Source organism: Scatophagus argus, chromosome 5 (genome assembly GCF_020382885.2).
Source record: "Scatophagus argus isolate fScaArg1 chromosome 5, fScaArg1.pri, whole genome shotgun sequence".
Lineage (NCBI taxonomy): Eukaryota > Metazoa > Chordata > Actinopteri > Scatophagidae > Scatophagus > Scatophagus argus.
Window position 1 is genome coordinate 9,824,307 of NC_058497.1, and position 25,501 is coordinate 9,849,807.

Genomic DNA, 25,501 nt, shown 5'->3' on the forward strand with positions numbered 1-25,501 from the left:
CCACAGATGCTGGTTTTGTTTGATTACTAACGCTCACAGCAGAGTCTGGGTTCAAGCAGAGGAAGCTGAAATGTCCACATCATGTGGTCCAGTCCAATCAGGTGAAGACCTTCTGAACACGTCACATGTAACTTTAATCTGTAACACTCATGTGCTGTAACATTCAGTTATGACGGCACACGGTTGTAGATATAATGTTCCTCTGTTGTACTACTGGCAGTGGATGTTGTGTGTTTTTTATGTTCAACTAAACATGGTTGTCTGTGCATGTATGAGTTTACATGTGTGCATAGCATGCACTGCCAATGGTACAGCGCATGTCCTCATCAGTTTGTGCTGCTCTCACAGGTAGGTGGTAGCCTCTCTGTTCTCCCTCTCTCTGGCCTGGGCCACAGCCACATTGATGCACTGCAGCCACTCCTCAGCGTGTTTCTCATCCTGAGCTTTCAGCACGTACGTCTTGCTGTCCGTGAAGATCTCAAAGGCCCGCGGAAGGCCGCGATCGCGTCGCTTCTTGGCTACCACCTTTGGAAAAAAAGATGAGAAAGAGAAGGATAAGAAAAAGAAGACAAACTTAGAGTTTTAACATCTGAAGAGATGCAGGTTGTCATCTTTTAGACTGGCTTACTCCCTCAATGTACAGTTGTAATGTAAGCCCGCTCAAAGTGTGTGAATCTGTGATCTGAGTGTGGAGGTTTTCAACCTTCCACGCAGTAAACATGATCAGATGATTATAAGCAGCTTCGTAATAACAAAACCACAGCCATGAATCCAGCTACACTGCTAATGATACAAAAACATGTGACCAGTGTGAAGATCAAAAAGTTTTGGGAGCAGTTTTGTAAGGGATGGTTACAGTATAAAGCTTCACCTTGACACTTTGCACCTTGCTCAGCTCAATAGGGATGTCATCCAGCTCATCCTTCTGGGCAGAGAACAGAAAATAAGAGAACACACAAGAAAACAAATGAAAAACCTCACATGAAAAATCACAGAATTCTTCATTTTCCAACAGCAACACTGCCACATTACATCAAAATCCTTATCTTACAAAGATAAGTAAAATTCAAAATGTTACTCATAAATATGTCAGTTGTGCTTGATGTAGAGTAAATTTTAACTTTCATTAACTGTAGGGTAGTTTATCCCGTAAAATGTATCACATTTTATAAGATAGTATAATGTTTTGTTAACTGAATAAATTACTAGCAACTGTAAATGTGAAGTAAATATCATGCATTAAAAAGTATAATATTCCCCTCTGAAAAGAAGTTAAATCTTATGGTATAAAGTAGCACAAAAAGGAAATGTTAAAGTATGGTTGAGTCATATAAAAGTTCATTGTGCATTTTAAGAATATCAATAAATCTGTCTGCACTATCAGCTTCACAATACTGCGTCATAGTTTTGTTTCCAGCATGTACAACCTCAGAAGAAACCAATTACACATTATTGTTCTGCTTTTCCAGGGCAGGTCATTTTGAAAGCGTGTGTTTGTAAGTGTGGGGAGGTGTGGTTGTGTATGTGCTGCACCACAGTCACGTCTTCTTCACATAGTTATGTAGGTAACATGACCAGAGCTAGCTGCGAGACTCGACTGCAGACATCCTTTCTGCGGCGTGTGTGTGTGTGTTGAAGCAGACATTCTCACAGTTCACCTCCCAGCTGGCTGTGCTGAGGGTCTGATCTTGGTTCCCTGATTCAGATCTGATTCAGATGGACATTCGATTTGTGTTATCCTACCCAGAAAGTCTTGCCAGAGACTGAAATAAAAGGCAATAACTTTCCAGGGGTGTCCTTGCTGTCTAGGTCTTGAGATGGCAAAAATGATTTTAAAATTCATATCATTATAACTTTAGATTGCATTATTATTCATATTTGACTAAAAATGTTTGGGATTTTGGGAAAGGGCTTACTGACAGTGACCCTCTCAACAGTACAACTGCACTGAACATTTGGCTGCTAAACAGAACCATTCTGTGTGCTGTGACTCACATTATGCTTTTCAGGATGTGCATGTTTGCTTTTTGTCTTCTGCCCAGTGACACGTCAAATCACCTTGTAAATTAATAATATGCTGGATTTTGAAGCCTATCAGGTCAACTAAACACACCACAACTTAGCAGCACTTTCACTAACAAAAGTAAGACGAGACACTCTTACAGTAATGGGTTAACAAAAGCACTTTTTCAATGTCTCAACAGTGGAAACTAACGGCTGCCTGGAAGGTAGGAAAATGGCATTCAGTGGACTGAAGCAGCAAAACAATACAAAACAATGTGCCAAGTTATGCCACAGAGAAAGACAATAAAAAGTAAACAGGATAAGGGATAAGGCTTATATATGCTTCTGCTCTACTTAGTGTCATCATAAGTGCAGTGATATATAAACACACTGACACTGAATACATCATTCATTCTCATATAAGTCCCATTTTTCTGTATGCATTGTTTTCTGTATTCCTGCATTAGGTCTTGCCAAATTCAAGCCCAGGCCTGCCTGTAGACTAGTCCCAATTAAAGAGAAAATACAGCACTCAGTGGAGGACAAACCAGGGTTCAGCAATAACCCACAACATAGAGGAAACAGGTATCCTCCTTTACAGAGTGTGTGATCCACTTGGTTCATGCGCTCATGGAAATGAACACGACAAGTAGCAGACCGAGATACGACACATAGCTTTGTGAGGTTGTGGGGAATGTGTCAATTCAATTCAATTCAGTTTATTTATATAGTGCTAATTCACAACAAAAGTTATCTCGTGAAACTTTCAATTTAATTAAATTGTAATACAGAGAGACCCCAACATTCCCCCTTGAGCAAAGACTTGGTGACAGTGGCGAGGAAAAACTGCCTTTTAGAACGCAGAAACCTCGGAGCCATCTGCTTTGACCGGATGGGTTGAGAGAGAGAGAGAGAGAGAGAGAGAGAGAGAGAGAGAGAGAGAGAGAGAGAGAGGGGGGGTGGGGCAGAGATGCATAGCAGCAGTAATAATACTAGAAATATTGAAACTGTAGATTATGATAACAAAGTATACAGGAGGTACTGCGGTGATTATGATAGCAGTATTAGTAACAGTAATAATAGTAGTAGCTGTACAGAGTAGTAACAGAATTAAAATAGATTATGACCTCTCAATGAGTCAGAGCTGCTCGATCACTCAGTGTGGAGGAAACAACACATTTTTTGGTTCTTAATCTCACTCCCCAGTTGGGAAAAAGATCTTTCACAACAAACTAGAACATGCTGGCAAAGACAGACTGAGCTCAGAGAACTAACACAAAAAAAACTCTCCAATTTGTGGCTGCTGAGAGGAATCAATTACCATCTGGATAGCAGCACAAAGACTATTGTTCAGTATAAAGAAAGAGAGACAGGGAGAGAGACAGAGAGACAGAGAGAGAGCTCAACTCTACTTTTCTGATTGTATAAAGCTGGCAAGCTCTAAGGATCCAAACAACATCAAATCTCCTCTTGGCTGTGAAATTATTTTTCAATTACAATTACTTACTTGTAGAAGACAGCCATAAGCCACAACAATATGTTGCAACTTTTCAGAAAAAAAACAAAAAAAAAACAAAACAAAAAAACAAACAAAACAAAAAAAAAATCAAATCTGACCTATTTTTTTTTAGCAAAACTTTTTCAACACGTCTTCTATCACGCTGCTTCCGCTCCATGTTTTTGATTAAGCAAACTTTCCCTTTGGACAACAATTCTCTGTTCAGTGACCTCAGCCTTTGTTCAACCTAACAGCAAGTCACCAAACACAGGAAAGCTGGAGAACTAGTGCTGTTGCAACCCAGAGGGAAATCTCCTCACCTTTGAGTTTGGCCTTTCTTTCACACACACACACACACACAGTACGAGGCTATACGTCTTCTTGTGTGTATGCTACTTGTGCGTAATGATATCTGCTTTGAGTTATAGTGGGTCAGAATGACTCATGTTGTTGCAGCATCCTGCTTTGGCCTCGTGAGTCCCCCACGAGTCCTTACCGGGGCCAAGGCTTGCTACAGTCGGATTCACCAGATGCTCCAAGGGGACAATTGAGCTTATCACGATATGAGATTTCCACTGTTTCATACAGAGTTTCATCATGATTCAAATGACACGGAACAGGGAAATATTAATGAGGGTTCTCTGAGTGAGAGGTCGGAGACAATGACCCTGTATATCCGTGCATGAGTGTGTTTGTGTGTGAGGAGGCCTCGTTTTCATTAGCTACGTACCGATTTGCCTCTCCGGAAGAGGAGCTGGTTTCCTGCCAAAGTGAAGTAGCGGGTTTTCCAGCGCTTGATGAACTTCCAGCGGACCTGCTTCTCCTTCAGCTTCCCCTCGATTAAAGGCTGTCCCTCTTGGTTCACGACTAGAGAAGGGAAGAAAGAAAGAAAAAAAGAAGGAAAGAAAACAAGGAAATATTTTGGTGTTTACTGCTAAACATCAATGAACTGATCTCAAAGGGGCGTCACTAGGATGCATTCATGACTTTCATCTGGGACTTGAATCAGCCAATGAACAGCACTGTTTTTGTGTGCTTTGTGATGGGAAAATTGAGCCCAAAAGACAAACAATAAGTAAAAATGATGAGATGGATGGTGAAATAAACAATACCATTTATTATTTGGCACTGTGATAGGTTTTTCATCTCCACCAAGTTTTGAGACTGATGCCATATCCAGATTGCTTTGAATTTATCATTACATTCATTACAGCTGGCAGGCAAATTTTAATTTTTCCATCTTTTCCTATCTTGAATATCCCCCTCTTTTATGTTATAGAGCACGCGAGCATACATAGCGTTTTATTTCATACGCAAAATGTGCAGCACCTAATTTCTCAACACAAAGGCTTCATGACCAGCTGCGCTTTGAATTAGCGTGCACCAAAGTGTCTCTTTTTGAACCAACAAAAATAGTTTATCCAGAGACAGACATCTTCATTAGAGGTGGACAACTGATTATGTTTTCACAGAGTTCAATGTGACTACTTCCTGTCTGGTGAGAAGAAAGCTGGCATTACTTTACCAAACATATGGTATAACAAAATGCAGCTTCAGAGTCCAGATCATTTAAATGTATTAAATCCACCAAATGCACCACCATTTGAGAAGACTTTCATGGGGAAATTAATGTACAACAATGGCTGCTTGTACATGGGCCGGCATGTGCTACCATTCACATGGCTAATCGTAATGTACAAAGGCTCGGTGTGTTTTTAAGCCAGAAACACCCTGAAGCCATCAGGATGTTCATCAAATGTGGTAAACCCTGCAGATTACAAACCATCCGCCTTCTTCACGTCTCAGTTTTCTCCATATAAAGAGAGGCAACAAAACATTTTCACATCTAAAGTGCAGAACAGCCTGCTGATCTAAGACTCACATCATGAATTTACTGTTACACTGTTCTCACAGTAAACTTCTGTTCTCTGTATTTATTTCAATTTCTGTCTCTTTAATTTTTTTGCTGGGATGTTTAACAACCCTAAAGCCGTTTCAGTTTAATGAAACAAACAATACAAACAAACAAACTGGAACTTTTTCCATTCCAGTCGACATTAAGCTGTTGCTCAGTTTAAATCAACAAAAGCATTTTGTCTCACTGACAGAGGAGAATTCCCACAAAGTCGAGTCTGGACCAGTCTGATTAGAAACACTCACCCACATCAAACCTGTTTGTGTGTGTGTGTGTGTGTGTGCGTGTGTGTGTGTGTGACAGTACCTATAAGTGTGTGAATCTATGTGTTTTTTTGTGTTTACGTACATGGGTGTTTTGTTCGAACGCTAACGACCAGCTTTAAAATAACTGATCACGGATTAATTTCCCATGACTTTGTATTCTCTGTGTACTTTGAGAGTACTGTGATCTCCAGGCCAAAACACACAGCTGTTTTGATTGGTTCAGGTATTGGTGCCAGTAAACCAGGAAGTCAGAAGTTGACTACTGACAGAGACCTTCCTTGTTGCCATGATGATGACTAAAGCAGTGAAGAGATAAAATCAGTCTGATAGGAGTGTGTGTGAGTGTGTGGGCATGCTGCAGAGGTGATTCACAGATGTGCCCGACGTCAAACAGGACGAACCTTTAAATGTCATCAGAACCTTGAAAAAGTAGAGAGAACAAAGACAAGCTTGTTTGCTGTGTTTCCGTTTCACATTATTTCAGTCTTTTCACAGACATTATTTCAGTGTCTGAGTATGGGTATTTAATAGCATGTGGCATTTTAGTGACTATTTAAGAAATAATATATACATCGACAGTAATAACAATCCCAACCTGCACCCGAAAATGCCTTACTATGCAGGGCTGCAAGACAAACACTGATTCCTTCACAAATCTTTCTTTTAAAGGGCCAGTTCCCCCCAATTTAGACTTTCTTCCATACAGCTAGTTTTTGTTTGCTTTGTCCAGGTTTTGAGATATCCATCCCCAACCCAAATACAATGGAGGAGAATGTAAACTTGTTCACATTTCTTCCAGAATTGAAAAATGTAATTTCAAAAATGACACAGGAATGCGTTTTTCCAGAACAAAAATGGACACAGTCTCTCTGACATCACCATCGGTGCCTGACTCCACCCAACCCCCAGCTCATCCAAACATAGGCAGAGATGTGAAGCACTGTCTTATTGGATGGTCTGCTTGTACAATTATCTGCAGAGCAATCAATATTATTTGTGCAAAATTTGCATGAAAATCTCCCCAAAACCACCGACACCACAAACGCAGCTGAGAGGTCAAATTCAGTGCCTTGAATTATCTGCAGACAGCTAGCAGCTATCTGTTCAGCTATCTGCTCAGCTATCTCAAAGCAGCCACACACTCACTTGAGCACAACTTCAAACCTTGGTACAATTTAAATGAGTGAGTCATATAACAATTCACCTCCCATATAGTTGTCATAAACGTGGAAATTAGCTACAGAGACCAAAAGTGTTGGAGTCGGGTATTTTGATATGAGGGTCTATGGGGATTGACTCATTTTTGGAGTCAGCCTCAAGTGGCCATTTAAGGGACAGCAGTTTTTGGTACTTTCACATTGACTTCATTTTTCTTCTGCAACAGTTGCCACTGTTTCAGCAAACTCACTGAAGACAAAAAAGTTGAAAAAAAAAATTAAATGTAGGGAATATTTCTGTAGAAATTATTATTTTAAAGGTATGGATGTAAGTAGTATTAATGTAAGTATTAATGGTTTGAATTTCTAGGTTTTTTGTATCACACTGATGATTCAACCAGGATGACAATCACCAGAGCAAAACATTTCTGATCTTTAAGAAGGCTGTGAATGAGTGTCCTTCGCAGGACACGCCGACATCCTGTGAGCCTGTTTAGGCAGAAACACTCATATACGACTGGAAACACTCCCACTTCTGTGGGGTGCCGGCTTATCTGCATCATCTAACAAATATTTCAGTTTTCTGAGTGCTGAAATAAACTTGTCAGGTGCATAAATCATCGTGCCTCGTGCCGTCTCCTTGCTTTGATGCGGACACCTGGAAAGGGATCCCTGGATTTGTCATCAGCCTCAGGCAAGCAGTTCACGACCCCTCGCCCAAAACACACTGAAGTCAAACAATGACACGAAGACACAAACAGTGGACAAAGGTAACAAATTAGATTTACTCAGGTAGTTCAGTGAAATTTTGATTTATTTTTAATTGAATTTATTTTAATTTTGTTGTTGATTTGGCGCTATATAAATAAATTGAATTGAATTGGAGGGGAATTAACATGCTACCTTGAAGTAACTATACATAAGTAATTAAATCACAAATATTGTGATTTGTCAAATAATTATAATGAGCATTGCACTTGATCAGACCCCAATATGAGTTTAGTTTCTTTCTGCTGCACTGACACCTTTATTTAGATCTGTCCAAGTGTGTTCAGATTACTGAACTCACACATTTTATTTCTAAATCTGACTCCTAATAAAGCCCTCTGCCAGAGGCTCGAGTACTACATTTTGAGCTTTGAGCTTCATTGGAGTGACAGGATTTCAAAACTGTGACAGGAGTCAAGTTTCCAACCCACAACATCACGTGAAACAGCTGTCACTGCAAACGCAAGCCTTATTACACCCTCAGGTCCAAATATGAAAGGACGTTCATATTCATCTTCAAACATATGTGTGCATTTGTGTAGTAATGTGTGTGGTTTGGTGTTTGGTGGGATGAGGTGTGAGGAGAGAAGTGAGACGTATCCAGAGAGACACTTAATCTCTTTCTTGTTAACTGTCAATGTTGGGGAAAAATGTGGTTGTAAACAAGCTACCAACCTGCCTGCTGTGTTAAATGTCAGTTTGCTTTTTTGAGTGACAGAATTTCATAAGTGGAGAACATGCCAAGTCATTACCGAGAAGAAAGGTGCTTCTTGTAACATGTCTAGCTCTGCAAAAACATGTTTTGGAAATTTTTTAGAAATAAAAACTGAAAACAGACACAGACAAAATGATCAGTTAGAGGCCCTGGTTGGTTTCAATAGAACGCCCTGTTGCCAGTTGGGATCTGCAGAGAGTTCTTGTATTTGTGTCTGTATCTGTTGGGGCATTAAAATTATTTTTATTTGAATAAAAGTGGAAATAAGCGCAACAATCTTGTTTTTTTTGTTGCAATAAGAGCAGCTAAGTGATTTACAAGAGTGGCTTGCAGGGATACGACATGGATGTGTTGTTGATTGACTGATTGTTGATTGTGGTAATTTTAGGGGGTTTGGTGGATGCCTGGGTGGGAAGCTCAACATGTAAATGTAAATGTGCATTGCAGAAGTTGACAGATGATTAAAATCTTTGCCTCTGCAGAATTTCATTGGATCTGTAATGACTGTGAAATGCTGCCAGACAGCACTTGTGTCTTTATGGCAGTGGGAACGATATAAGTAGTCTCAGTAGCATGCAGGTAGCTTAACTAGTAAACATCGACAACTGGGAAAACGATGGAGGTAACTATAGATCGTTTCTGCAAAAGGAGAGCAGCCCAAAAGGCTACGCTAATTCTGATCAAGTATAGATGCAGTTGAGATCATGCAAAAGGACAAAACACAATCCAAAGTGGTCTGTAGCTGCTCTTCTTTAGCGTAGTGGTTCTCAAACGGGGAGGAGGGGGTCAAAGCAAATTAATTCAAGCATTCACCAGTACAACGATGGGTACGCTTATAGACATGGCTGCTATACAACAAATATTACCAAATCCAAACCAGCTTTGTTTCTTCCAGACTTCGAAAGTTTTATTCACGCTTTTGTCTTTTTTGCGTCCATTGCAAAGCATTGATTACAAGCCTTACACAACCCACAGTGGCTTGGCTTCATCTACATCCTTGCCTCCTGTCACTGGCTGACAATTAATTTCAGGATTGATCAGAAATCTCTTTAATAATCTTCGAAGCTCAACATGGTAAATACAAAGTTATTGACTCCCTATGCTAAGTCATGGCCTGAGATCCTCTAACCTACCATTGCTAGTTTTTCTGAGGTCATGGCTGGTGACTAAGAGCATCAGGACACGCAGGCTCTGGAATTCTCTGCCTGAGGAGTTCAGGCTGGTCACCATATTATCTGTTTTTAAATCATAGCTTAAAAATAACTACAAACATATGATTTGACTTTTTATTTTGTATATATATATAAAATTTATTTATTATATATATATATATTTATATAGAGAGAGATTTTATAGACGAATACTATAAAAATGAATATGCTTTCTTGTCAATAATGAGGTACTAGCTAACAATGTTTCCTTATAATCACAACCTGCTCTGATGGTTTTGCCAGAATATCTGCTGTCTTAGATCATCTCAGCAAATACTGCTAACTCTCAAAAAATCCATTTGTGGCAAAGGCACTTAAACTTTGGCAAAGAGTGATGGTCGTCCGCTTTTAGCCAAAGAATCTCCTGAATTTGCAACACAATTCCTGGAGGTGAGAATTTCTGTCCAGCGTGTCTTCACTGATTGATGGTGGGACGATGGAGAGATTGGCTTGGGGTTTTCCATCTTATTGCAAACAGGGGATCTTTCTTCTAGACATGAGTGAATGTGTGCACAAATCCACAAGTAGAGACATGAGGATGAGAGGGTATGTATACATTGTATATGTATGTATATGTATATGCATGTATAAATTGTGTGTATGTTTGTGAGTGCCAAAATCCACTCAAGCCAATTACAAATCTCTTTTCTCTTGTTACTGGAAACCCTGAAAGAGAATGAGAGGATGTGCACACACACACACACACACACACACACACACACACACACATTACTGCTCACTTCAAAGGCATTCCTGCAGTTGAACTCAACAGTATATCAGGTAACTACTGGCTCCACTTTGGCCTTCACAATGGAAAGCACTTCATCTTTCCCATTAAAACACGAGAGCAGCTCCCTGCTTGTGTGCGTAATTTGTGTAGTAATCACAGTGAACCACTCAAGCCAAGTCAGCAAGTTTTTAATATGGTAAAGCAATATAAAGCACTGTAAAGTAAAATATTGGCTGGTAGCAGCTCATAATGTGACCAGCATGTATACATGGTAAATATTTGAATCTTTTATGATGAATATAAAAACAATTGGGTCACCTCAAAGTGAAAAGTTCCAAATCCAAATTGCATTGGATCTGAAGTCAAGTTGTTACATTTGTGTCAATGAGATGAGTCATCACTGACATTTACTGTAACTTGACCAAATACTCCGGATGTAGCCGGATAGCTTTTAGTTGGACGAATAAGAAAGTTTCCTGTTTTGAGTTTTGTTTTCTGGCTTCAGCTATGTGAGAAAGACCTCACATCTCCATAAACCATTTGAATTTTCAGACAATTTCATGTACATGAGCCATTTGAATGTGCAAGGGGCTGGTGTCCTATATTTGATGGCACAGATGCAGGCACTGCCTTAACATCATAGAGTGCAGTACAGTCTGTCTAAACCGAGAACAACTTCCCCATAAATTTCTTCAGGTTGCATGGATGTTAAAAGCAATTCGATAAATTTTCTGCAAAATCCCCACTTGATGGGTTACACATACAACACTGGGTCAAATGTGCAGTGGCTGCTAATGATAGTTTTGATTCACAGGTTAGTAAATGAGTCAGTATGATTCTGAAAGGGGTCTCACAGGGGTCTGCTGGGCCAGGGACCTGAATGTCTCTCCTTTCTATCTCCCTACATTTCTTTCTGACTCTCAAGAGCATATCATCAATTAAAGGTAGAAGTAACCCTTAAAAAGGTTTGAAAATGGTTCCAAAATCTGATTTAATATTTCAAAACTTGTCCTGCACAGTAGAGACAACATGAACTACCTTGACGTTTTGCGTAACATGTTACATTTCCTCTAAGTTATGTAGCTGACTGTTGACAGCTGACTAATGATCAGCTGCAGATAGCGTTGGATCAGGCCACTGAGTTCATGACTGACACAAAAATGTCACGCCTCAGGTGGTAAAGGTCACACGGGGGTCACTGACTTGACACAGAAGGCTGTTTGAATACAGCACAGGATAGATATACAGCCATGCTGGGAGAATTTGTTGTTCCAAGTAAGAGACATGCATGCACGCACACAATATTTGATGCTTGAATACATCAGAAATGTGAAAATTTCCTGTTTCAGTAAAAACAGTTAAATTCTCCAAATGTATTAATGCTATGCTCACCAGATTCCAGTAAATCACTTTAATCTGCACGGTAATAGGGAGACAGAGACAGAAAATCTCAAAATGGCTTGGCTAGACATTAAGAGGGGTAAGTGAAAAAATATACTGTGCTTTTTTGTAAATAACCCTTTTAGTTTATACCAGATGCAGACATGCAGAACAGTAGGACCATCCGAGACCACAAAGACACAAATGCTTCAGTAAACACGTGTCCACACACGCTTCCAATCATACAGTCCCAGTGGGAAGGTGCTACTAATCCCAATGTCAAGAGACGAGCATGAATCGAAAAGGAAATCGTGCATTCCTTGCAGTCCTTCAGTTGGCTCAGTGACGGCACTGGTTGGACCTCAGCAGCAGAGCTGAAAGAAAGGCTCTTATGTGGCTTTTGTATAGTCTGACATGCGTGTATATGTGTGTGTGTGTGTGTGTGTTTGAAGAAATGGGTGATGACAAGACAATGACTTGTAAGAAAGAAAAAGAGAAGTTGTCAGCCCAGCTTAATGACAGCTTCAATATAAACAAACCAAATGAATGACTTTCATTTGAATAGATGCAGATCATTCATCACTCACTAAATTATCTCCTATGTTCAATACTGACATCTGGAGAAACATTTAGACAGCGTGCAGCGTTATTCCAAGTGCTCACATAGGGCTCAAAAGTGAAGGGAGGCATAAGGTGACGTACCAGTCCACAACGAACCAAGTTACATGCGCTTATGACAGATATTTTACTGTTTTAATCCCTCTAAAGTTTGGGCTTTCAGATGCTTTCTACTTTCAACCTGTTTATCAATCAACTAAAGCTAGTTAAACGATGCATCTAACACTGTAATTTGATACTTTGTATTGCAAAAAGGACATGTTTTGGTTGCGTTTGGGTCTCCATTAGTCCCAGACGACTGTAGCGAGGCTGCAGTGGAAGTGAACACTGAAGTAAAACACAAAATGCAAATCCAGCTGGTGGCAGAATGAAAAATAAATGTGGAAAATAAGGCAATAGTATTATTGGCATTAGCCCGAATCATACTTGAAAATTTACATTTATGCCAGAGACAGTTTAATAAATCTGACACCCTCATATGCACACATAGTGTCACACTGCAGATAATCCCATTGACATTCATGACTGGAAATAGTTCTTAATAGTATTATGTATGCTGTGCAGCGTGGCAACACTTTCACATTATTCCACTGATTGACAGTCGGCAGCTGCAGCAACAAAAGGTAGGAAAGAAGAAGAGTGACAGCTCACAAACATTAAGGTAAACAATGCTGGCTTCAAAATATTCTTAAAATCGTTTGTTTCTTGAATAAAAATTGCACTCAACATGTTTGTTAGACCTGCAGAATAAATAATAATTACTTAAATGTTGTGAATACAAAATAATTTTTTACAAATAATTGCTTTATTTTTTTGAGATTGGAAAAACCACCCAAACTCTCACCGACAAAGCTGTTCTCTCCTTATTAGATACAACCTGCTACATGTGGTAAACATCTATAATCTGAACCTCTCTCCCTCCAGAGCACATAAACATAAATAAACACACGCACATGCACTTACTAAACTTTAACTGCATCCCATCTGCCTGTTTCCTTCCGCCGGCAAACAACGTCCTGCCTCCGGCTTTAACTTTCTTCTTATTAGCTGCCATCAAAAAGCAGAGCCTGAACACGCCAGGTTGCTTGTCGGGACGGAGGTTTACAACTACTTATTAGTGACACTATGCTTCCTTGATTTCAGGTTCACTTGCTCAGAAGCCGGTCCCTCTCATTCCTACCTCCCGACCCCCTCTCTCTTCTCCCTCCATATTTCTTCATCAGCACACAACATCTGCCACAAACTGCCCCCTCTGACTCCTCTTATATAACTAATAACTGCTTCCATTTGAGACATACAGAGACACACAGATTTAAAGCCTTTTTCCCCCAAAAGCTCTGTCACATTTGCACCCCTTGAAGCTAAACTGTCGCTCATTGATTTATAGACAAATTTACTGCATCATCACTCACCCACGCACAAGCTCTTTGTGCTGCCTTTAACACAGTGGGGAAGCAAGTGTGGGAGGAGAGTCTGAAAAGTGGGGAGCCACTGTGTGTGAGACAGGTGTACACACCTTTTTTCAATGTTTTGCTAACATTTTATACAATATATTTATATATAAGTCTGCAGTGAGTACAGCTGTATTGTAGGCAGTAAACACACTCAGTGATCTAAATGTGATTTTTTTTCTTTAAATCACAGTTCCAAGTGTTACTGGTCCAAAGGAGTGAGTCATGATGGCAGTGGCTGACTGATTGCAGTGACCCTTCGTAATGACACAAAAATCAGACTGCTGGCAGCTATTAAATAAGAGGTGCTCTTTGCTCTCTTTTTCCTTGGCTGTTCTGGGAAAAAGAGAGCAAAGAGGCCTTGAAGGCCTTCTGAGTAAAAACATATGACGGAACGCTGCGATGGTTTTACTATCAGACCCCCAGGGAAACACAACTGTGCCCAGGAAAGCTGGTGAAATGACCAAGAAGTGAAAGGAAATCTTTTAAAACGCCACTTCACTTGTTCATTGCTCTGTTTAGAGAAGACGACAAGGGTTAAGAGCAGTTCAGAGGAAACCACAGTGGAGTCTGGTTGTTTATGCCTGTAGTCTTTATTTCCCTTGTTTCTTTTGCCTCACCTTTTTACACTTTTATGGCCACGGATTTATTGATTTTGTGCGGTTACTCCAGCCATCAGTGTTCATCACTATTAATTCACGACTTATCTATTACCATGTTAAATTCAAAGTATACAAAGCAAATAATAGTCGCACAGCAAAAAAAAAAAAAAAAAAAAAAAACACAACTGAACTGATTTTCACCACGAACTTTTTCATTTCCAGGGTCAACTTTTGATGCCATGTTATCAGAATGGTAGCTGATCCGATCATATTAGTATGAAGTTGATACAAGTTTATTTTCTGACATCACTGTTCCTGTGTATGAAAAGCAAAGCTGATATGCACTGATATGCACACACACTAAACTGACGATTCAGTATAATTGAGCTTTTGTTTAAGAGAGGTAATGTGTGTGTGTGTATGTACCTGTGGCTTTCTCAGGGTTGTTACACATGAAACAGAGCCAGCTTCCCTCTTCCTCACTGTAGCCAAACAGGTCAAAGAAACGCACCTCCTCCAGCTGAATCTGGAGACTGTCCAGGTCCTAAAGACAGAAGGAAAGAAAACAGAAAACGGTCCTGTGATGACAGTTAGACTTTTCGGTTGGTATGCTTTTATTTATATTGACAATAGGCCCTTTTCCCAGCAGGCATTTTGACATGTCACAGTGGGAAAAGCGCAAGTGTAAATATTAAAATGAATGATGGCTGAATTCCATTTAGCTGATTCAGTTTCAGGGTCCCATCTTGCTCATGCTGACTCACCGACACACTGTCTAGGCTTATTGGAACACTTCAACACAACAGAGCGCAGGGCGTACTTAGCCAGTAGTAAGACTGAATCGAAATTAAATAGGCAATTTTAACTAAAGAGTTTAAATAGCTTAGGGAAATGAAGCCTTCATCATGGATTTCCTGTGGTGGTTTCCTTTATTTTGTCTATTTGTCCTCTTGTCTTTTATGTGTGGAGACAGGAGAGTCTTTATTGACTGGTACAGAAAGCCTCTCTTCATGTGCAGCTTGAACAAAATGCTGAACGCTGTGCACATTAGGAGCCATTTCCAGTCAAACCAAACAGTGGGGTGATCCTGTCAAATTTAAAGGAAACTGGTCAACGTTTATTTATCAGGCTCTTCTTTCCAGTTTCTACAAGAGTAAGAAGAAACTCTAATTTACAAGAAAGGTTTAGCCATCTCACTGAGCGCTGCTGCTACAAGTTGCTGTACATGCATACACACACACACACAATCACAAGCATACACTCACAAATGATAAACCCTCAGGTATTTAAGAGCTTTAGGTTTGTACTGTGCAACTATGCATCAGTGTGTATGTGTCAAAACAGAAAGCAGTGGAAACCAAGACCCGCCTTCCAAATCCCTAAAGACCTGCCTGCACATGGTAAGAGTTATACTTCTCCTTATATACACAGAGGCACACTTCAGCATCACTTAAACCCATGAGAGAAAATACATATTTATCTTAGGCTGGTTTAGAGAAAAACAGGAACATTTAAGAAAATGATGGATTACTGTCATCAGTCTTCATGACAAAGAAGCAGTCACTCTCTTCTATGTGTCTGTGCGTATGTGTGCAGGCGTGCGCGCATGTGTGTTCGTACTGTATGCGTGCTGTGTTTGAGTTTAACTAAATCTCTTTATAATGAATTCAGTGTTATATATCCTCACCACCAACCCACTAGAATAGTTTGCTTTCATATTTCTCTTGAACTCTGACCCTGGTGCAGTCCTTTCACATTTTCTGATGATCCATTAGAGAGCCAGAGACGTATTTATTACTATGACAAAGTTAGACTCACAGGAAATGCCCAGAGGGAGCTGGATTTGAAGGAATGTAAGAAAAACAGGTAGCTGTAATGACTGAGCTAAGAGACTGTGTGACCTAAAGCTAGTTTTTAATGTTTCTGCTGCCATGAAACTAAACACCAAATTTCAACAGACATGCACATGCGCACATGCACACACACACACACACACACAGAGCACTGGCCATGAGCATGTCTGATCCTGGGATCCATGCATCACTGTTAAACACAGCTATGAGTAACAGCCCTCCTTCTCCTCATCCTTCCCAGTGAAACATTTGTGTATTTGCTCATATGCAGTCAGATGGAGTTGCTGATGGGACAGACGACTGTGAGACGACAGAGGCGGAGGGTGAACTGGCCTCAAACATGTCTCTCAGTGAGATGGGTGCTGCTGTTTAAACAGCCATGCCCCAGGCGAGGCACACCTGGCTTTAAAGGGGAATGGGAGATGACACTCTGATTGGTTAAATTCAAGTTCTGCCCAAAGTTATGATTAATTAAAAGACTAAAAACAACCTGTTCACCCAGATGATGGGCCATTTTACTACCAAAAAGGAGATGGACAGGCCCTGAATGCACCTGCACCATGAACTCTACACCATTGCTTGAATGGGACCCTTTGTGTTGTAACAAGTTCAGTTAGGGCTTTGCCAAGACCATGTAAGATTATTTACTCCACGACATGAACGTGACAGCTGTAGTTACAAGCTGCTTTGCCAGGGGAACTAATTCTCCTGCATATCACTACCTTAATTTTCTCGTCTCGCATGTCAGATTTCTACATTATTATTATTACTACTATTACCAGTGCTGCTATGATCATTATGATTGTTAATACTGTTACGGTAATAACTGTTCTGTTATTTTCACTGTTGCTACGCATCTCTGTCTGTGTCTCCTCTCCTGTCTTGCTCTCTCTCTCTCTTTCTCTCACAACCTAACCAGTCAAGGCATATGGCTGCCCACACTGAATCGGGGTCTGCTCCGAGGTTTCTGAAGGGCTTTGTTGGGTCGCTCTGTACCAAAAATCAAATTAAAGAGTTTGGTGTAGACGTGCTCTAATTGGAAAGTGTCATGAGACAACTTCTGTTTGAACTGAGATGAAAGAGATTTTAAAAAAACACAACACATTTGTATAGCTTCCAAATGGTAATGCAGTTACAGGGGCACTCCAACAATTTTAATCACATGAAATTCAGTTTACTTATCTGAAAGAGTACCACTCAGTCAGTGAAAACAGATGTTTAAAGTCTTCATGTGGCTCTGTAGAGAGCACTCTACATCTTGTAAACGATGCCATTTTAAAGATGTGCCACTTTCGGCTGACAGACGTGAGCTGCTCCTGACATATCTTCAATGAATCATTTTGGACTTTTCAGTAATCTTAATGAGTTTTGGCTTTCAGAGATAATAAAAAAAAGAACATTTTCTGGGTTAGAAAATCCAATTCATGCCTAAACAACTATCAAAACTATTAAAATAGCTTTGGCATTGTTCACTCATACAAAACAAAGTTGATCTGAATCATCGGTTCTCTGAAAAGCCTCAAGAACAAAGACAAAGACAGAAGCTGGAAGATGATGACAGACAGACTGTGAGTCAGAAGCTGAGGAACAGTGTGTGAGAGAATGAAGACTCATAACTCAATGAGTAATGAATCATTAAAGGAATATGAGTAAGAATCAGAAAAGCTCAAACTACAGTCTGTGTGTGCCAGGCTCACCACACACACACACACACACACACACACACACACAGCTGACAGGCCATAATACACAGCGTAAATGATTTGTATTTGGTTTAAATGAGCTTTCAGGATGTTTAGAGTGACAAATTTGCAGCCAGGCAACAGGCGGATGTGGACAAACACAAGCCCATATTCAATTCATCAGCACCAGAGAGGCGCGTTCAATAAAGAGATGAAGAAACAATGACTAAACCATGTTCTGAATATAATCCATCTATCCTCACATAACCTCCTTTCCTCTTTCAATACAGCCCTTCTCTCTCTTTTTGCACCCCCCAACCCTTCCTTCATTGTTTCTTGACCATTATAATTGGATCAAGATGCAAGGTTATAACTGCATGACTGAAAGATGCAATGTGTCTGCAGTTCTAAAATGCTATTTATTGAAATGAGATAAAGGTATTTTAGTAATTTTTGTGAAAGGGGAACCTTTTCGTGAGTTGTTAAAATGTTGATGTTAAAATGTTAAAATCGCAGCACAAAAACAGAAATAAGTACAGCTGAATAGAAAAAACAAATGACTAAGCATGTGAATAAAATAAGAATAGAATAGAATCTAAACAGGAAAAATCACCACAAAAATGTTGCAGTGGTGCAAACAAGCACACAGATAAAGAAAAGTAGACGAAAAGACTAGAGACAAAGACAAAAGGCCGGAAGGGAGGAGACAAGAGGAGAGGACAGAGACGCTCTTTGGGGGTTTCCTGAACAAACTTCACCAGAGACAAAGAGAGAGAGAGATGGGACAGTGGGAGGTGGATGCACAGAGGGTAGCAGAGAGGGGAGTGTAAAGCCAAGAGAAAGGTGAGTGGATGAGAAGTGGGAGTGTTGAAAACAGGAGTGGAGGAGAGATGGATGAAGGCAATAAACCAAGCACAGGCTTCATTTCTGTCTCTCTTGACATTTATCCTCTGCCTGGGCGGGAATTTTATGAGGAAAAACAAGGGTCCTGGCATTATAAGTCATTTCAAACAGGCACAAACAATTCCCATACATAAACCAAATCCTGTCCTTTCAGTCCTCCTGCTCTTGCTTCCTTCTTCCCATCCTGGCCCTGTTTGTTTTTTCCTTCCCCAATTGTCGTTATCTAATCTCAGCTTCAGCTCTGTCTTCAGTGTAATTCTATCTCTTGGTACTCAGCATTTCTACATCATCCTCTTCTTCCACCAAGCTTTATCTCCACCACAAGTGTATCAACAAACGCCCTCACTTCAGGCAGAAGAAAGACAACAGGTGAAACAATTCTCGTGCTGTATCTGCCTTTTTAGGTTTCCTCGAGCATATCTCATGCTTTCCCTCTTTTCCTCTTCCTGTGTTCTCTTGCTACATAATACGTGGAAACTTTAAACTACCTCTTTGAGCTCTCATATGACATCTTTCTCTCCATCTTCCTGTCTTTTTCATTCTGCATGTTCTTCCTTCATCAGGGACACAAAGTCTTGTCTCTTTTTCATCTGTCTTTTTAATAATTTTTTAAATTCTTCTTCTTTAATTGTTTTTATATTCTTAAGTTTACACTTAACTTTAGTCATCTTTTCACCAAACATCCTTCCTTTACAAAACCTTCTTTCCTCCCTTCTCTCCTTTATATTCCTGTTTTCTCCCACCTCTCATTGTTACCAGGAGAAGCACAATTACCACTTTACTTTCATCCCCTTTTATCAGTAACTGTTATTTCAGTCTGTCTGAAGATCGAACTGCTAAACTGTGCTGCAAGAGGTCATCTCTTACATCCCTGAAGCCTCATAACGTCCTAAGGTTCCCTTTAAATGACCTTTCCTGTCTCTTATAGGTCCTAGGTTTTCTCCCTTTGGCATCTCCTCTCTCCTCGTTTTCCACTACATGTGTTTGTGATTGGTTGACAGTGATGGGAGGGAGGCTGTGAGACTAACGAGGATGGAAAGAGAGAAAATAGGAAACGCAGAGCATATGGATGGAGGGAAAGGTTGTGACCCTCATCCTCCATGTCTCATTAAATCTCATCTTTTCTCTGTGGCTTTTCTTGGTACTCCCTGAAATATGAGACTGAAACCATTTTAGAAACAAAGGAGACCCAGGCAACAGTATATCATTCTGTTTGTCTAACCTGCGTACTTGGCAGGTCCACTGGATCAGCATCTGTGCCAAAACATCACTGATCCACATTAAATATTGTTCTTAAGGAACTATTTCACGGCTGGAAAGGTCTTGTCATAAAATGTGGATGTCTACGCTGTAGACAGATACAAATATTTTTATGATATTTTTTGACATAAATAGAGAAAACAGAAAAACAGCTTTGGTATTTCAGGGAAAATCTACAAGAACCAGAATGTACTGAGTCACACCAGGCCAATAAACGCTCTGGTTGGTGGGTGATGTACTGCGAGTTCAACAGCGCTTGGTTTTGACCCCATTTTGAAACAGGAGACAGTATGATGGCGGGCTGGTAACAATCAATCATGCATTACAGCTAACCAGTTCACTAAAATCTGTTTTTGAAAACATTTTAGGTGAGAGATTAGCACTGCCTCATTTCACAGATCGATCTGAGTTCTGGGTAGTTTTAGCAAAAACTGGTCATTTGCGCAGACTACCCACATTGTAATGACACAAAGCTTGGCAAAATGTCCCCATTAAGCTCTGCTCCTGTTATTTGCAGCAGCAGTCTGATGTTACTGCTAAATGAACTTCCTGCATGTGCTCCACAGTAATTCAGTTTTAATGTGTAGCCAGTGGTACGTCTTTACTGTGAAAAGTTATGTCTTAACAGTATCAATAACTGACTCTGACAAATAGTTTTCTTTATTATAGATTTGCTCCCTTCTTTGTTGAGAGGTTGCTTGTAAATCTCTAAAAAGGAGGAGCTATATTGTTTGTCAGACCAGTTTTAGTCTGTATAAAAGATGAAATGAATGAAGAAGCATGAATTACATTGATGAAACCTTTTCTGTGAGGACACACACACACAGGCTTTCATTTATGTAATTAACGCCTCAGCATTTAACAACTCAGGAATGAATTACATGTAATGACCTTCTAAGCAACATATATAGGATTTGGTGTTGTTTCAGTACTCTGTATCAGCTGATAAACCCTGTTTGGATATCATGTTTCCTGTTTCCAGTCTTTAAACTCAGCCAGCTGGCCGCAGCTTCTTATTGATCTTCTCTTACAAGTCACAAATTATTACATTTTTAAATAATGAACTATTTCTTTAAGGTTCAAGTAGTCCAATTAAGAACAGCGGAAAACACATTTCACTGGTGACAGACACAATGAACACACTAAAAGATTATGACCACCAGTGTTCGTGGGCCTGTGCTCAGTTTGTGTGTGTGTGTGTGTGTGTGTATGTGTGCGCGTGTGTTTATGAATACCTCTGTTCAGGCTCCATATGGTAACCATAGCTGTTCTGTCTCACTGCAGCCACAACACATGTTTAGAGAAAGACAGATCTTTATTTTCTTAGTGGGTCTAATTGTTTCCTAGAGACCACTTAGCTTTGTCACACTATGGAGGAGCAGTGGGAGAAACATCACCCACATCCACACTCTCACAGAAACACTGACATATTCACACACACACACGCACGCACACACGATAAAGATGAGGAGGAGGAGGAGTCAGGGTGAGCAGAGGCCTTGTATACAAAAATGTCCATTTAGTGACTTCCATATTTAAACAAAGTGGATTGTGAACTTTGACACTTGCCTTTCTTGGAACTTTTGTTTTTATTTTTTCACTACAGATGACTTCATCCCCTTTGCTGGAGACAGACAGCTTTTAGGAGGAAGCAGCATACAGACACACTGTGTTCCAGTACCTTCCTGTGTGGGGTAGGTTGTTGTGTCATGGCCATGGGGAAGCTGTGAGCTCCTTTTAGCTGCGTCTTCTCCCACAGAGAAGCAAGTTTCTGGACACATTCGTCCTTGGAGGATAGAGGGGCACTGGACTTACTCTGGCCAAAAGAGGGAGAAAACAAAAGCACAAAAATATTTACACAAAACAGGGGTTATGGTTTGTATGGAGACAAAGGAAAAGTTTGGATGAACAAGGGGAAAATCGAATTGGGAAAACAAATCGAGCCTTGCATGCAATTTTATACTTGAACAGATGCAGTCATAGATTGATACATAGTCTGGTACATTTCTGAACCTCAAAGCTCTCTTTAGATTTCCAAATATGGCAAGGAAGGTGGAGAACTGACAATTTGAAGCTTATGTTTTTTGGTTTTATTCCTAAATGACGAGAAGTCAAGGTTAAAAATTAAAGCATCCACTGGATGGACTGCAATGAAATTTGGTGCACACATTTGACTAGACTACCACTAATTTCTCTTATGAACAAACATCTGAACTCTGATGACATTCCCATCAGCCTCAGCTGCACTTTAGTGCCAATTATCAAACGTCAGCACGCCAGCACGCTAAGGTGGTGAGTAATGTAAACACTGTAACTGGCTCAACACGAACATGTTAACATTGTCATTGTGATATACGCTAAAAACTAGCTGTACGTCTTACATTATGAACCGAAATGACTCGATGAGCTGGACAGTTCCAGATGTGTATAAATGCTTTTAGACACAATGACATGTTCTGTGCATTACAGCTCATTCCAGCATTCTGTGCACCTGCAGATGTAGCAGCATGATGTGTATCCAAAGATGAGGCTGTCGGCTGGTCAGACTGAAACAAGACTTGGCGTACAGACAGTAGTGGCCCTTTAAAGGACAGGAGAACGAGAGCTTGGCCACACATCCTCGATTTGAATCTGTCAAACACACACACACAAATACAACGCATTAAACAGCAAAATCTTTAATATTTAGCAGATGTTCAAAGGTTGCCCATCTTAAATTGAAATTCCTAAGCAAAACCAGAGTCAGTCCCTTTTCTCTGTGTGTTCGTCTCTGTCTTTAGCACATATGGACTTCTGTAACCATAGGAGCATTTAGAGTGATTCATAGCATGCAAGGAGAATGGGTCTGGGTCTGATTTAGCTGGTAAAAGAGATTTAAGATTTCTTCTGACCTTTTTGATAATGTGTTTATTCGCTTTCTGTCAGAAGGTTAGATGATAGGACTGACACCAGTCAAAGCAAAGAAGCTCAATAGTGTGCATGAGCAAAGCCCAGCTGGGCACAGGTGCAGATGGTAACTGCTTCCAGCTGTGAAACAGTGCAGCACAAACTCACCTGTAAAACAGCAAATTATTGTTCTGATATGGATTTTTTTTTTTTGAGATACAACAGGTAGTTACTAAGTTTCCCCCGTACTTATTTTGTGAAAGCTTCTTATTAGAATTTGACAGGATATTTGTTTTTTTCATTATATTTGTGGAAATGAGCTTCCATATGTTTAGAATTCAAATGTCAACATTATGAAAAATTATTCAAACTATTCATTCCAGCCCCACCCGAGTTTGTGTGTGTTTACTCTGCTTCAGTCATAAGCACATGCCTGATTCTAATAGTGTTTGCTTGTATCTGTTGGTCAGTGACACTATATATTTTTGTGTCAACGTGTGTGTGTGTGTCTGGATGTTTGGACTAAATATACAAGTGCACGTACACTTTTTAATGTATGACTGAGATGGAGGGTGCAGATGTGCAGATGGGCCAGGAGGATGATGACATCATCCAGCTGAGACCAACTGTGACATCATATCCTAAGTGCTTTGGGATTGATTCTCATTAAGAGGCTTAATACTGAGAGAGCAAATGCAAAGCACCAATTATGGGATGAGGAAAAAACGTGTGTGTGTGTGCATGTGTGTCACATTTGTATATTTACATTCATTTTCAGATTTAATCAATGAACCAGAGGCCATAGGTGGAGTTCGTTGCCTGTTTTAACTTTATGGATATGTGTGTGGGTGTGTGTGGGTCTGTGACTCCTGGCTGCCTCTTAGTTAAAATGATGTTACGGCTGAAGCAAGAGAAATAACATTCCTTCCTGTCAATAAAATATCATCACCTCTCATGTCATGTTTAGTGTGCATGTGATTGTTTGTGTGAACTTTGTCTGCTCTTAATACGTTCAAAGGAATGAAGCCGTGTTCCCATAGGTGGAGCTCAGATGCAGATGAGTCAGACAGAGGAATACAGAAAGGACTGTACTGTCCAATATATATGTACGTGAGTGTGAAATGATGTGTATTGCTGAATGTGTGCACATACACCAAAGGTGTGTATGGTCCCAGAGTTCCTCTGTAAATGCATCTCTCTTTTAAAATCTGTGTAGTCGTTGTAAGGCATATTTAATCTACATTTCAGTGTATTTTATGTTGAATTTTTCTGTATTTCTGGATGAAGATCACATCAAGAGAAGATATATCATTTCTGCTGCAAAGATGGTGATGAAGTCTTAATTCAAGTAAAGCAAATCGAATTGTAAAATGGAAATAAAGAAGAAGTCATACGGCATGAATAAAAATAAAATATCAAATACCTGAATATGAGAAGAATGAGAGGGGGAAATGTGAAAACGGATTACAAAGTTTAAGGAAATGGATTAGAATAGTTTGGAGACGTAAGAGGTTTCTCATTTCATGAACTGCTTGACCTCCTGTTTCTAGTCAATGCTCACTGCTACAACCCTGGTCTGAAGGCAGGCATGTGCATACACACACATACACGCACACACAACACTGCACTCCTATAAACATGTACCTCTACATACTACATGTATATGCATCACATTCATCTGTTTCTACTTTAACCTGACTGTGTTGGATAGATGTAACTGAATATTATGACCCTGCCCGCCTCAAAACAATTCTCTGCTTCTATACCATCATTAATTTCTCCATTGGCAAATCAGTTGTATGACATGAAGTCCATAGAGACGTTTTTGTCAAAGAGCTCATGTGCCAAGACCAAGACTAACACAACATAACATGAATTAAACATAATAAAATGGATTTTCTGATACAGTTCATTCCACTGGATGACTTCCATCATTGTCCAAAAACACATCAGTGAGAAACTCAGTTGCATTGGAAGACATGTTCCTTTATTACCATAGGCATGGCCACTGGAGTTTTGTGTCAGTCCTACATACACTGTCCTGCTGCTGGAAATAATCACCACAGCATGAAACTTGAAGCTGAAAATAGTCCAGGTTTACAGCACACCAGTTTGAGTGAATTTGTTGTACGCTAATATGTTCATGGCCCACTTCTAAAGACTCACATGTTCTGTAGGAGAGAGAGGTTTTGGTCTTTTCATGAGATTTGTTTACGGTTACAGTAACAGTTTACACCAGTCTTACCTTTCAAAACTGGTCTATTGTTAGTCTAAAATCTATTAAACATTGTTCAGACTGATGCAACGTGTTGAAAACAACTGCACTGGAGCTGCAGGAGTTCATAACAGATATTTGACAGGCAAATCATCAGATCCTCTTCAGCAACTGGGCTGATGGTCCTCAATAACTGGAAACACAGTTGTTAGCACCCAAAAAGTTATGATGAGATGCAATATTCAATAAAAGGTGTCTGTCCATAAAGGTTATAAATTATAGGAGGACACAAAATGTATTCAGAATTGGAACCAATAATATGTAAAAGAAATCATGATTCTGGATGGGATTAAAATCACTGACCAGCACAGTATTAAAATGAGTCCA

General features: G+C 39.9%; 1 protein-coding gene across 3 annotated transcripts in view; it reads right to left on the reverse strand.

The window, feature by feature from the left end:
• Positions 1-242: 242 nt before the first annotated feature.
• The window catches only part of veph1 (ventricular zone expressed PH domain-containing 1), a 70,688-nt gene continuing 45,429 nt past the window's right edge, over positions 243-25,501 (reverse strand). For 2 of the 3 annotated variants that reach the window (XM_046388614.1, XM_046388615.1), the window contains exons 10-15: positions 22,505-22,644; positions 21,695-21,829; positions 14,742-14,859; positions 4,233-4,369; positions 872-925; positions 243-525 (exon numbers count right to left, since the gene is read on the reverse strand). In XM_046388614.1, coding sequence (XP_046244570.1) covers positions 343-525; positions 872-925; positions 4,233-4,369; positions 14,742-14,859; positions 21,695-21,829; positions 22,505-22,644 — 767 coding nt within the window. In that variant the 3' untranslated portion in view covers positions 243-342. The remainder of the gene's footprint in view (positions 526-871; positions 926-4,232; positions 4,370-14,741; positions 14,860-21,694; positions 21,830-22,504; positions 22,645-25,501) is intronic. The other variant, XM_046388616.1, reaches the window with a different exon arrangement.